Below are 14054 nucleotides of genomic sequence, written 5' to 3' on the forward strand. Positions count from 1 at the left end.
TGGCCATAAGCCTGCGTTGAAAACGCTCTTGCTCGACGGGATCCTCTGGCACGACGAATTCGTCATCGTCGAGGCTTTCCTCGTCTTCGGAGGGAGGCATATGGTTATCGTCCCCAACCTCTTTGTCTGCCGCTCTCTCATGAGGGTTGGCTTCTCCATCCTCCTGTGCTGAATTTTGCTGGAGGGAGTTTTCTTCGGCACTCTCCGGAGTATTGTTTTCTCTCGTGCTGGAGTCACCGTATTTGCTTTGGCGGGATTTTGAGCGGCGCCGCTGACGCCGGCGCTTAGGCTGTTTCTTGGAGGGGTCATCCTCCGCTGTTCCATCGCCGTCTCCTTCTTTTGGGGTGTCCATCATGTATATGTCATATGACGAGGTGACTTTCTAGGGCCCAATAGGCACTGGTTCTTCATCGTCTCCTGCATCGGCGTCCATACCGTCGATGTCTTCAAAGCCGAAGTCGAGTATGTCGGTTAAATCGTCGATAGTGGCTACAAAGTGGGTGGTGGGTGGACTTTGAATTTCTTCATCGTCCGTATCCCAACCTTGCTGGCCATAGTCCGGCCAGGGCTCTCCTGATAAAGAGAGAGACTTTAGTGTCTTCAAAATATCGCCGAAAGGCGAGTGCTGAAAGATGTCCGCGGCAGTAAACTCCATGATCAGCGCCCAATCGGATTCGATCGGCAGGGACGCGGAGGGTCCGGAGTCCGGCTCCTTGGAGTCATGAGTATCGCGGAGTGTGGGGCTGGCGTTCGGCTCGATCGTCGTTGAGATCGCAGCCCCCGAGGCGGCGTCCAACCACCCATCCTCGATCGGCGCAGTTGGCTCCGAATTAAGGATCGAAGCCGATGCGGGTGCGGCCTCCAGGGCACTGTTCGGCGGCAGAGCTAGATCATGCTCGTCGTGACAGTGCGGCGCGCTCGGCAGTGGCTCGAATCCGTCAAGGATCAAGTCCCCGTGGATGTCAGCCGTGTAGTTTAAACTTCCAAATCTGACCTGACGGCCAGGGGCATAGCTTTCGATCTGCTCCAGATGGCCAAGTGAATTGGCCCGCAGTGCAAAGCCGCCGAAGACGAAGATCTGTCCGGGGAGGAAGGTCTCACCCTGGACTGCATCGCTATTGATGATCATAGGAGCCATCAAGCCTAGCGGCGACGACACAGAGGAACTCTCAATGAAAGCACCAATGTCGGTGTCAAAACCGACGGATCTCGGGTAGGGGGTCCCGAACTGTGCATCTAGGCCGGATGGTAACAGGAGGCAAGGGACACGAAGTTTTACCCAGGTTCGGACCCTCTCGATGGAGGTAAAACCCTACGTCCTGCTTGATTAATATTGATGATATGGGTAGTACAAGAGTAGATCTACCACAAGATCGGAGAGGCTAAATCCTAGAATCTAGCCTATGGTATGATTGTTGTTCTGTATGTTGTCCTACGGACTAAAACCCTCCGATTTATATAGACACTGGGGAGAGTTAGGGTTACACAAAGTCGGTTACAATGATAGGAGATCTACATATCCGTATCGCCAAGCTTGCCTTCCACGCCAAGAAAAGTCCCTTCCGGACACGGGACGGAGTCTTCAATCTTGTATCTTCATAGTCTAGGAGTCCGACTGAAGGTATAGTCCGGCCATCCGGACACCCCCTAATCCAGGACTCCCTCAGTGGAATAATCGTTGTATTGCTTGAGTCTCGTGGGCATATATATAAGAGTACATGATCTACTTGGAGTACAAGGGAAGCCAGAATATTTCTTAGTCTAATCTACGTTTCCTATTACAAACACCTATTAGCAGCCGGGTGATCGTTGGCGAGCCTAGCAACTGAATCTAACGAACTTTTGTGACTAATGAGTATCGCGGAGTGTTAAGAACTCTGAACAGCCATACATTTGAATGCCTTTTGAAATTCTGAACGTTTTTAAATTTTGATACATGAACAATTTTTTAATTTGTGAATAAAATTTTCAATGTATGAACACGTTTTTTAAAACACGAACAATCTTGAAACACTGGAACACATTTTGAAATTATGAACAAAATTTTAAAACTAAGAACAAATTTTGAAATTCTGAACTTTTTTTAAGCCGCGAACAAATATTCAAAATGCAAGAATTTTGAAAAAAATGTACAATATTTTGTAACTTTGAACATTTTTAAAACACGCACTAAATTTTAATTCAAAATATTTTTGAAATTGTGAACAATTTTTATCAATAAAATTTTGAAACTCCAAACCTTTTTATACAAGGTGAACAAAATTTGAAATTTTGAACATTCTTTGAAAAGGTGAATAATTTTTGGAAACATGAACAAAATTTGGAATTTTTGAATGTTTTTCGTAAAAATGAACAATTTTTTCATATGTTGATTTTTTTCCTTAAATTTGTGATTTTTAACACAAATAAAAGGGAAGCAAAAAAGAATATATCTAAAGGTGAAAAAGAAACAGAAAAAATAAAAAATAACCGGAAAATAACAAAAGAAAAAGGAAACCAAACAGAAACCGGTATATAAAAACCTATCAGTTCAAAAATCCGGCTGTTTCATTGTGCGATTCTTGCACTTGAGAGAATTGCCCGTGCGGATGCTCGACAGTTTGTCGCTGTAAACGTCAAATATGATTTTTTCCTCCTCCCGGCGCCTTAAGCGCCATGGAGAGTAGCCAGTGCCACCCTTCATGGGCGGAACCAACAAGGAGGTGATCAATTGCTCGCTCACCAGTTTCCCTGGTTCGCTGGGTGCGATTTACCAGCCGATTAACTGGTCCACCATTGACTTTTCTTGAAAATTCACTTTTAAAAGGAATTCAAAATAGTCATGAAATTCAAAGGTATTTTGCGATTTTAAAAAAAGTTCACGAATTCGAAAAAGGATCATTAATTTCTAAAAAAACTCTGATTTGAAAAAAGTTCATCGATTTAGGAGGGAAAACAAGAATTTGAAAAGAGTTCGCGGATTTGAAGAAGTTTATTGATTTTGGGGAAATTTTTGATGAATTTGAAAAACTTCATGCATTCTGAAAAAATGCTCTGATTAGAAAAAAATTCTAAATGGAAGAAAAGTTCATGTGTTCTGGAATACAAGTTTAATGAATTAAAAAAATTCACATATTTGAAGAAAGTTTTCGAACTGGAAGAAAGTTCATGCATGTAAAAAAAGAAAACATTAAAAAGAAAATAAAAAAAGAATTAAAACAGCCCAGAAAACCAACAAAAGACGGAAGCTTCAAAAGCTTCCCAAAGCCGGAAGCTTCCCTCTCATGCCCAACGGGCGACCCATTCTACACGTGTCAAGGCGAGGTGTGTGGGTGCGGTTTACGAACAAGGTTGTAACCGATACTGCAGGCGACAAATATGTGTTGGGTTCCAGAGGTTCGTTTCAGTGGTTGGTTCTATCTCATGGCCCGGGCATAACAGGTGGCCCATGTGGAAATAGCATGAGTTTTCTTCTTTCATGTGGAATGGCCCATGTGGTTGGTTCGAATCGGTGACGACTACTCATCCGGTCGCGTCGCTCTAACTAGCATCAACGCCGTAGAGTCACATGTGCTCTGGTGTTGCGCTCACTGACATGAAAGTACGGCAACCGCTTCATGTGGAGAAGGTCTTTCGAGCGGAGAGGATTTTGATGACACCATGGCATCGAACGTGTACATGGCTGCTGTCCGGATGCCTGAAAAGCCCTTAGACTTGCGTTCGGCTTGCGGGAAAATGAACAACCGGACCGGTCTACAGACTGAAGAGGTACCACATTGAATAGCTAACTGTGTTCGGACCACTCGGCCGAGACAGTCGCGGGCGGTTTGAGAGTCCTTGTTCGAGATGCCCTAAGGTAGAAGCTCTTTGCTAGTTCGTATGCTTGCTCTGCGGATAGGTTTGGATTATCGATGCGTGCCATTTTGGTCCTCCAATCTTCTCGGAACCACGGCACGATGACAGGGATATCACAACTATTCTTGCGCAACAAGCGGCCGATGCCCATTCCATTTCAGCGTCCGATCAGACCGTTGGCCGTCTGTCTCCCCCGGAGGCAGTAAACTCGTTCCGTTCACTCACCCGCAGCATGCAACTTGACCAGCATTCACTCTCTCAGACGACCGTTGTTGCTTGTACTGTACTACTAGCTGCTAGCCTACTACCTTCCGTGATTCCCCTGTCGCCGCAGCACGAAAGTCTCCCCCATCTCCGGCTCTCCGGCCGGTCACCTGGCGAACGCCAAAGGCATGCATGCGACGCGCGGCCATCCCCAACTAAACCACAGTACCGCGGCTGCAGCCGCCGCCAGCGCGCATGCAGGCCATGTGGCTCCGGCCGTCGGGACTGGCACGCAAAGTGGACGACGAGACGCCTCCGCCCGTCCGTCCGGCCACACCCTCTCCCTCCCCCTCCCCCTAGCCGTTAGAAAATCGATTGATCGATCGGCGGCCATGGCCGCAAGGATCCAATCCAACCATTTAATTCCCCCTCGCGCACGGCAGAGCACGCACGTAGGCGCGTAGCAACCGATCTGTAGCTGTGTCAGTCGCCACGCTTCTCTTCTTCTTCTACAGGTTCTTCTTCTTTGGCAGCCAGCACAGCACAGCACGTACTACGCTTTAACGGCTCTCCTCCCGTCGGCCTCGCCCCCTTGCGTTCGGGTTCGGGCGGCCCCATGCATCGTGCCTACGGGCTACGGTCCCCTTTTCCCTCCCTCCAGGCCCAACGGTCAGATTCGGCGAAGCTGCTACGGATGCGCCAGTGATGAGCGCGCTAATGACAAGATCGTCGTGCTTGTCGTCATGGCAACATAGGATTGCAACGCACGGGTCGATCTCCGGAGAGTACTGCTGCTTATGGACCAGGGATCATTCGGCGAGGCTGGGCTCAGAGCCGAAAACTACGCTAGTCATTAATTAGTATCGCTAGACGCTATTCAGCTTGTTTCAAAGACCTACTCCTAAGTAGTAGGGCTAATCAGGAGAGAGAGAGAGAGAGAGAGAGCAGAAGTGACGGCGGAGCCCGAGAGAGAACAGCACTGATGAATCACTGACCGGCACGGACAGGGCACCGGGTCCCGCCGTCGTAACTGCTGCACCGGATGACCGTTTCTCCCATCTACAACACCGCCGTCCGCTACTCCTGCTGTGATGAGTGAGTGCCATGCCATGCATGCTGCGTCGATCACTGATCCATCATCGCCGGTCGAGAAGTGGAAATTTTTTTCCCCTCAAAAAAGGAGAACCGGAGTACTTCGTGAACTTTCTTTCATCACACCAAACCTGTTCCCAATCCCCGCGAAAAGAGACATTGCGAAACCATTTTATCCATTCGGTCCTGGCTAAATGATTCTTTTTAGACACAAAATACGAGTATGACTTTAGGAGTGTCACGTCACACTTAATCCGGTGGAGCAACGGCCGAAACGAACAAACCAGCCGACGGCACAGATGTCTGCAACTGCAAAGGGAGTAACAGCAGTCCTGTGGAGTAGTACTAGTACGTAACGTACTGCACATTCAAGCATTCGGCTCCAGGCCAAAATCACCAAGTCACCGGCGCCGCAACGTTCGGCACGTCCACCTGCCGCCGCCGCATTGGCCTTTGCCCGGCATCCTAGGCCTCCTTCCCCTCCGGTCAGTCCACCGGTTCACGCCTGCGCCCGTCACATGCCGTATTTAACCCCCCGCCCGTTCGGCTCCGACACCACCTCACCTCACTCGCCTGCTGACTCCGAAACCACGGCCTGCTGACTCCAGTAGACACACACACTCTCCTCACTCTGTCTCTCAGCCGCCGAAGCACCGATAAGTAGCTAGCCAGTGCTGCATTGCCGTTGCATTAGTTTAATTACCTCGGCGGTCAGGGCAGCAATGAGGCTGTCGTCTGTGTTTGTGCTGGCGCTGCTGCTCTTGCCGGCGGTGGCGTCGGCCGGGCACCACGACTACGGCGACGCCCTCCACAAGAGCATTCTCTTCTTCGAGGGGCAGCGCTCCGGCAGGCTTCCTCCCGACCAGCGCCTCCGCTGGCGCCGCGACTCCGGCCTCCACGACGGCGCCGCCGCCGGCGTACGCACTCTCCTCTTGCATTATCCCGCTCTACATTTTCCTTTCTACAGAAAGTGCTGATGGTTCCATGGCAATGCTGCTGCTGCAGGTGGACCTGACGGGAGGGTACTACGACGCCGGCGACAACGTGAAGTTCGGGTTCCCGATGGCGTTCACGGCGACGCTCATGTCGTGGGGGCTGATCGACTTCGGCCGCAGCTTCGGGCCGCACAAGGAGGAGGCCAGGAAGGCGGTGCGGTGGGCGACGGACTACTTCATGAAGGCCACGGCCAAGCCCAACACGGTGTACGTGCAGGTGGGCGACGCCTTCAAGGACCACTCCTGCTGGGAGCGGCCCGAGGACATGGACACCCCGCGCACCGTCTACAAGGTCGACCCCTCCCACCCGGGCTCCGACGTCGCCGCCGAGACCGCCGCCGCCCTCGCCGCCGGCTCCATCGTCTTCCGCGACGCCGACCCCGTCTACTCCCAGCGCCTCCTCGACCGCGCCATGGCCGTAAGCTCTCGACTCTGACGACTCAAATGCGCTGTATCTGTCAGCTGCTCTGACATGAAAGAATCAAACGAACGAGCAGGTGTTCAAGTTCGCGGACAGGTACCGGGGCGCCTACAGCAGCAGCCTCCACGCGGCGGTGTGCCCGTGCTACTGCGACTTCGACGGGTACCAGGACGAGCTGCTGTGGGCGGCGGCGTGGCTGCACAAGGCGTCGCGCAAGAGGGTGTACCGGCAGTACATCAAGAAGAACGAGGTGGTGCTCGGCGCCAGCGACTCCATCAACGAGTTCGGCTGGGACAACAAGCACGCCGGCATCAACGTCCTCATCTCCAAGGTACCAGTAACATACAGTACATAAAGTACTGCATTACTCCTCTCCATGCGACACAACATTTCCTGAAAGAAGCATTTGCACTTTGGTTGTTTCCACCGTCGATCTTTGGTTTGCCCACAGCGCAAGTTATGCGATATTCTTTCCGAATGCAACTTTGGTCTTTGTGTGTAGTATACATCTACTACTGATGATGATGATAAAAGAGCACTACACATAAGCTAGCAAGCCACTCGATCTAATGATTGACTGTCTTGCCTGCTGCTTTTTTACACCTTTAAGGCCTTTTTTGGTTCATAGGATAGGGATTTTATAGAAATAGAAAAATCATAAGAAGTGAGATGACATACATCTCAATTTCTATATAAAAAGAGATGTCATTTGATGCACAGGATAGGAGTTTTTCCATTAAATCTAGGCTAATATTTTTTTCCTTCCAAATATGAAGGATTGATTCCTATCCTACATAGGAATAGGAATCCATTCCTACAAATCAAAGGGCTTCAAAGGATTTTTCCTTTGCAAATCCTATCCTATAAGATTCCTATAAAGTTCCTACAAACCAATGGAGACCTAAGCTTTGTATGTGGATTCAGTTAGTTTCTGACGATGCATATGCATATGGGCAATCTTGCCAGCGGATCAGCCATTCTGAAATTACCCTGACGGCAGATGCTACTGATTAGTGAATCTTCTGCATGATCCCCCGGTTCAGATTAGATTAATCAATGACCAGGCAGTAGTAAACTAATGGAGTGTGCATGCATTCTGATTATGGTAGTGCAGGGTGGTGGCGTACCGGTACCACCAAATAGGAGACGAGGAGGATGCTTGTCTGTTCTATCTTGGCCTCTCCTACCTAGGCCCCCGTGCTCCGCGTGCTGCCGGCGCAGCAAGCGGTAGCAGCACTTTTCAGGGGCTCACGGGCCTCCACTATCGACTTGTCATGCCAGTCCAGACTCCAGAATCCCCCATGTTCTTTTTGCCAGTTGGGCTTCTTTTGGTTCATAGGATAGAATTATCATAAGAATAGGAATTTTATAGAAAATGAGATGACATGTATCTCAAATCCTACGAATAGGAATAGGAAACAATATGTCATTTGGTTGACATCAAAGAAATTTTTTCATTGAGTCTAGGCCTTTTTTATTTTTCTATGAAATGTGGAGGATAAGAATCAATTCTATGTAGTAATAGGAATCCATTCCTACGAATCAAAGAGCTCTAAAGAAAGAATCCTATCCTTTAAAATTTTTATGAAATTTCTTTAAACCAAAGAAGGCCTGAATCAAGTTACTACTACCAGCTAGTAGAAGTAGATCACGGTGCTAGATGCCTGAACTTGTTGCCAATAATATGTTCTTGTGTTCTTGATTAATCATCAGGAGGTCCTGATGGGGAAGGACGAGTACTTCCAGTCCTTCCGCGCCAACGCCAACAACTTCATGTGCACCCTCCTCCCCGGCATCTCCGACCACCCCCAGATCCAGTACTCCCCAGGTTCGTCGCATCAAACGCAGCAAGAAAATGGTCTCTTCTCCGGTGAACTGGGGTAATCAAATGTGAAATGGAATGCAGGCGGGCTGCTGTTCAAGGTCGGGGGCAGCAACATGCAGCACGTGACGTCGCTCTCCTTCCTCATCCTGGCCTACTCCAACTACCTGAGCCACGCGGGCGCGCACGTCTCCTGCGGCGCCGGCAGGTCCGCGCCGCCGACGAAGCTCCGGCAGGTGGCTAAGCGGCAGGTGGACTACATCCTCGGGGACAACCCGCTGCGCATGTCCTACATGGTCGGCTACGGCCCGCGGTTCCCGCGCCGGATCCACCACCGCGGCAGCTCCATCCCGTCCGTGGCGGCGCACCCGGCGAGGATCGGGTGCAAGGCCGGCGCCGCCTACTACGCCAGCGCGGCGCCCAACCCGAACCTGCTGGTGGGCGCCGTCGTCGGCGGGCCCAGCGACGCCACCGACGCCTTCCCCGACGCGCGCGCCGTGTTCCAGCAGTCGGAGCCCACCACGTACATCAACGCGCCGCTCATGGGCCTCCTCGCCTACTTCTCCGCCCACCCCAACCCGGCCGAGTGGGCCGACGACTAAAACCCAGCAGCAGGAGGATGATATATACATGAAAAATAAAATGCCTCTGACTGACTTCGGCGTACTGCAGGAGTAGTGCACTAGTACTAAGCTTTAGCGTCATTCATTTGTTTGGTTTAACTGTAACTAATTACTATTATTATCGGCAGCCATTTCCTCTCCTGCGGAAAAGAAAAGATCAGGGGGCTGTATAGGCTGTATCTGCAATGTTATACTTGTAAGATTTAGCGTGCTTGAATATTGGCACTATGTAAAATGTTCATCAGCAAAAGAGCTTCTAGTTTCTTTGACGTCTAGAAAATGGTGATGGGTGGCTACAGACAGATAGAAAAAGACGCTGACCGGAAATATTAGCCGATGAGATCACATGGCAGATACTGAGTTTATACTCGTAGGTGGTGTTATACTTGCAAGTTGTAAGATTTCTGGACTGCTAAGGGCTTGTACAATGAAAGATGTTTAGAGGGGGTGCTTAGAAAAATAAATCGAGATTTTCTGAAATATCGGTGCCTATTTCTACAGAAGAGACGCTTAGTTAAGCGTCTATCCTATACAAATAAACACCGGTGATGCTTAAAGAAAATCTAATTTATTTCTGTAATCCCTTAAGCACCTCCCATTATACAAGGCCTAAGGCCAACTCTAACCAATGATTAGAAGTAAAACTCTCTTGGGACCTAGCCGAACCACTAAAGAGTAAAATTTATCCTTCACCGCTTAACCCGCCTATTTACTCCACTGCTCGACGGTGGAGCAAACAAACTTCACCCTCCTCTCCCTCTCATCCTCCCCAATCCCCGCCGCCGGCGAATCCCTGCCGTCCCCCGTCGCCCCAATGGCTGGATCCTGTGGCTGCTAGTCCCGCCACCCGTTTGCAGCACGGATCCATGCTGCCACAAGCACAACGTGGGTACGTCCTCCTCGTGCCGCCACCGCGACAGTATGGCCCCTCTGGTGGGCTCGCTGGCTTCCTCGACCTTCTCGCGCCGCCACCGTCGTAGAGGAAGTACCTCAGCATCTGACAGCGGATGTGGGTGGCAGAAATCACGGACCAGGAGACCCACAAGAAGCATTGGGTGGGCTCTTTCAAGGCTGCCGAGCTCGCCGCAAAGTAGTACGACCGGTGGCAGATCCGGCTGCATGGTGCTGCCGCCCGCCTCGACTTTGCGTCGGGTGAGGGTCCGCTGCAGCCTCCGCCGTTGCGGGGGTGGTGACTATCGTGGTGGTTAGGGAGGCGCGGGAGCGCATCGCGACGGTGGCCCTAGATGAGGAGTACATGGCGTACCTCCGCCGCAAGTACCCCGAGCTGGTGGAGGCAGAGCGCGGGGCCGATGGGGCGGGGAGGGGTGGGTCATCGTCCTCTCGGACAACAAGGAGGACGGCGGCGCAGAGGATGGCGAGGAAGACGGTGGTGCGGAGGACGACCAGGACTTCAGTGTTGAAAAATGGCGGCGCGGCTTCCCCGACAGCGGCGACGATGGCAAAGGGCCGGACCTCATGGCCGGTGGGATGCCGCGGGCGGATTGGCTTGCCCTCAATAAGGGTGATGATGATGTTTAGGTTCAGTTTAAATTCATGTTTTGTTTTAAATTCAAGTTCATGTTTGATTTAGAAACTAGACTATGTTTCAGCGGATGATCATGTACATTACGTATCGAATTTTGTTTTTTTAAAATCAAATCTATGTTTAACTTATGAAAATTTGCTTTCTACTCCATTAAATTTAGGAGTTCGCTTAGTCCCACCAAAATGTAGTGCAGTAAAAATCCTTCACCAAAATTTACTCCATCGATTTGCTCCTCTATTCTTAAGGGATCGATTAGAGTTGGCCTGAGTATACCTCACTAGTACTAGCTTAGCAAAGGAACTAGAAGCACTATTTAAAAATATTTGGTTCTCGCTATACCGGAGGCGCCTGAAAAAAAATTGGGCTAGTCGATTTTTCAGCTGTCGGATACAAGATCAAGGGCCGGATCTGTTTCTTCTTCCTTCCGCCGGTCTTCTTCTTTACTTCAAACCGCCTTGCGCCGCCAGCCTAGCCGCATGCTTCCACCACCCGTGCTCTCGCGTAGCCTCGTCGCACTGCCCTACCATCGCCGCCGTTCTTCCGCCCCACCCTCACTGTAAGATAGATGGTGGGGTATCCTGCCAACAAGCCCCTTCCTTCTCTCCAGCCTTCCTCCGACGAACTTCTCCGTCCATCTCAAAATCGACTGACCCAGAAGCTAAAGCTAATGTGAAAATGTTTAGTAAGTCAACTCAAAAAGAAAGAGGAAATGTTTAACAAGTGGAATATAAACAGAGCTTCTAGTTCCTCTGACGTTTCTATAGCATCTGAACAGATATGTTCACGGGCGGCTATAGCATCTGAACAGATATAGAGAGAAAAAGATGATGACGGCAACTATCAGCCCTAGAGATCACATGGCAAGCTTCTGTTCACGGGCGGCTACCAATCGAGGATCCACTTTGATGAGTATTTCTGGTGTGCGTAGAGTACATTTTTGTCTCTTGCTTCCTGGTAGTCCTCTTTTTTATGATATGATACACTGACGACATGATCAGGTCATCAGGATCTTTCATCCCGCAATGGAAATGCAATGAAATTCTGCTGCTGTATGATGTCTTGCGACTTGCGAGACAAAAGAATGGGATCACGCCATGGCACTTGATGTGGTAGTGATTCAAAGTACAATCATCGCTCATCAGTTGCATCCGCGTGTGAAAATTAAGGAGGGGAACGGAGCAAAAAAAATTGACAGAAGAAAAAGAAAAAAACAGCGTGCCCTGCCGAAACCATTTCCACAGTTCCACTCAAGCTCCGCCGCTGCAGATGCCGGTGAGCAGCACCGGCAGCCTCGCCAGCGACAACGACCCCTGGGCAGACCTCCGCAGCTTCCACTTGGCCCTCTGATCCTCCACGACCGCGGTGGCCGTCGCGGACGACGACGGCAGCACCCTCCCGTTCTCGAACAGCGGCACCGTCACCTCCCCGCCGTCGCCGGAGAGCTGCCTCTCCATGTGCAGGAAGTGGGCCAGCGACGTCGTGCCGCCGACGTCGTCCCTGCACAGCCGCCACCAGCTGGCACCGCGCCGGGGCCTCCACCTCCGGCACCACGTCCAGCCCTCCTCCCCCGGCGCCGGCGCGCGGGGCCGCTCCTGCTCGTCCGCCGCCTGCTGCGTCTCCGGAGGACGGTCCTCCCCGTCGGCCAGGGACACGCCCATGAGCGTCCCCAGCGTCGTGCTCCGGTCCCGGAAGAACGAGCATGTGGACTACACCGAACGGATTAAACCGCGCATGTCAATGGAACACGAGCATGAACACCAACAAGATTGACTCAGCGCGTGCGCACCTCGGTGTCGATGTCGGAGGAAGAGGACGACGACTCGGCGGAGGGCGAGGAGGGGATCATGCCGGCGTCGTTGTCCATCGGCGTCCTTCCTTCCTTTCCCTTCCGGCGAGAACGTACGCTGCGATGCTCTGCGGCAGCGGGCGTGACACTGTAGTGGGCGATGGGCGTACTTGCAAGATTTGTCCCCTCCGGCGTCGAGGGCGGAGAGATTCGCGGGCCGGGACGGGACGGTGCTGCTTTATGCGCTGCGAGACGCAGACGCAGACGCAGGTGGTGGCAGTGGCGCCAGGGCAGCAGCGGGTCAAGGGAGCCCTGCGGCGGCCGGCCCCTGTCCGTGACCGGTGAGACGAGTGAATGCTCGAGCCCTGAGCTTTTGACTGTTGTGTGGGTGGGGAAGGGTACAAGCAAAACCTGCAAAGGCGTTTAGAGGCTGATTATATTAAGCGACTTCCGAGGCGTGCTTTGACTCTACTGTTAATGAGCACTTGGCACTGTGTGGCCAGCCAATATATATATTTGTTTCTGAAAAGGGATGTGACCATCCATATGACCAGGAGCTACAGTTTACTCTCTTCTGTCAAAAAAAAGAGCTACAGTTTACTCACAGGGCTAGAATCACTGTTTTCGCCCTTCGATGATAATATTAGCAAAAAAAAAAACCCTGCTTCCAAAACATTTCAGCGATTTGACCATTCAGCTACCCGCGGACACTACAACGGCGTTACGATATACAACCTCCGTACTGGTTTATTAGTCTCTTTTATAATTTATGCTAAATTTTAACTAAAGATTTAATTAATAAAATGTTAGTGCAGATTACAATGGAACCAATAAACTAGAACGGCGGTAGTACAAGCTACCGTTATAGTCAGCGGTGGTAGCCCTAGACATACGGACGGTGGTCACATGATAGAGGTATACCACCGGGGCCGGTCTTGCGATTTCGGAAGCACAGGGCGAAAAGAGAACCTAGGGGCCCTTATATGTTAACTTAAAATTTTCTTTTAGTTTCCTAAATGCAAAGTCACTGGTAATGATATGAATATCAATCTTATTCTAGAATTGTTTTCGGTGTGTAAATTTGTCAAACCTAACCTCTCCTGAGACATTTACAGACCTCGTACTGTTTTCGTCAAATATACCGTAGCTATTTAAATGTTGCATGCTTCTTACACTAGGACAAAAGCAATCACACAGCGAACAAACCTATGGTTGGATCGTTAGAGGGACAGTGGTATCCCCAGCGCACCAAGGTTCAAGTCCTAGTGCTCGCATTATTCTTGAATTTATTTCAGTATTTTCGGCGATGCGCTTTCAGTGGGAGGAGACGTCCCCGTCAACGACGAGGTGCCTACGGTAACTTTGTAAATCTCAAGATAATATGTCGGCTTAGTCTCTCGGATGTGCTCATAGAGATAGGGTGTGCGTGTGTGCCTTCATAGGGGTGAGTGTATGCGTGTATATATGAGCGCTTGCGTCTGTACTGATATTAAAAAAAAAGCAATCACACAAGACCCATACCTCAGCCATTATCAATACATCCGACGCCTCCTTGTACATGTCCTTCTTGATAAGATTTTTGCTCTTTGATGAAGTATTAGAACCATGTTCTAAGCCATAGAAATAACATGGATATTGGGTTAAATGTTATAAGCAATAGAAACCTGTTTAGCGGAAGATTCAAGTATTTCTTGATATAATATGCAGATACAAAAGCATCATTTTCTGTCC

The 14054-nt window shown here is 50.5% G+C and overlaps 2 protein-coding genes across 2 annotated transcripts; one reads left to right on the plus strand and one right to left on the minus strand.

The window, feature by feature from the left end:
• Positions 1-5673: 5673 nt before the first annotated feature.
• On the plus strand, positions 5674-9262 carry LOC119317776 (endoglucanase 6). The gene is made up of 5 exons (XM_037592274.1): positions 5674-6047; positions 6136-6543; positions 6623-6877; positions 8260-8374; positions 8453-9262. The coding sequence occupies exons 1-5, from the start codon at positions 5853-5855 to the stop codon at positions 8968-8970; spliced, it is 1491 nt and encodes a 496-aa protein (XP_037448171.1). The 5' UTR covers positions 5674-5852; the 3' UTR covers positions 8971-9262.
• Positions 9263-11566: 2304 nt separating this feature from the next.
• LOC119317777 (uncharacterized protein At3g17950-like) lies at positions 11567-12706 on the minus strand. Its single transcript, XM_037592275.1, has 2 exons — positions 12324-12706; positions 11567-12243 (listed from the first exon to the last, which is right to left on the minus strand). The coding sequence occupies exons 1-2, from the start codon at positions 12399-12401 to the stop codon at positions 11785-11787; spliced, it is 537 nt and encodes a 178-aa protein (XP_037448172.1). The 5' UTR covers positions 12402-12706; the 3' UTR covers positions 11567-11784.
• Between the last annotated feature and the right edge of the window lie 1348 nt (positions 12707-14054).

This window comes from Triticum dicoccoides, chromosome 6A (assembly GCF_002162155.2).
Source record: "Triticum dicoccoides isolate Atlit2015 ecotype Zavitan chromosome 6A, WEW_v2.0, whole genome shotgun sequence".
In the NCBI taxonomy this organism is placed as follows: Eukaryota; Viridiplantae; Streptophyta; class Magnoliopsida; order Poales; family Poaceae; genus Triticum; species Triticum dicoccoides.

Coding starts and splice junctions, on each gene's coding strand:
- LOC119317776 (XM_037592274.1), top strand. CDS start 5,853: ATGAGGCTGTCGTCTGTGTTTGTGCTGGCGCTGCTGCTCTTGCCGGCG. Junction 6,048..6,135: donor ACGACGGCGCCGCCGCCGGC/GTACGCACTCTC, acceptor CTGCTGCTGCAG/GTGGACCTGACGGGAGGGTA. Junction 6,544..6,622: donor TCCTCGACCGCGCCATGGCC/GTAAGCTCTCGA, acceptor ACGAACGAGCAG/GTGTTCAAGTTCGCGGACAG.
- LOC119317777 (XM_037592275.1), bottom strand. CDS start 12,401: ATGGACAACGACGCCGGCATGATCCCCTCCTCGCCCTCCGCCGAGTCG. Junction 12,244..12,323: donor CCTCCGACATCGACACCGAG/GTGCGCACGCGC, acceptor CGTTCGGTGTAG/TCCACATGCTCGTTCTTCCG.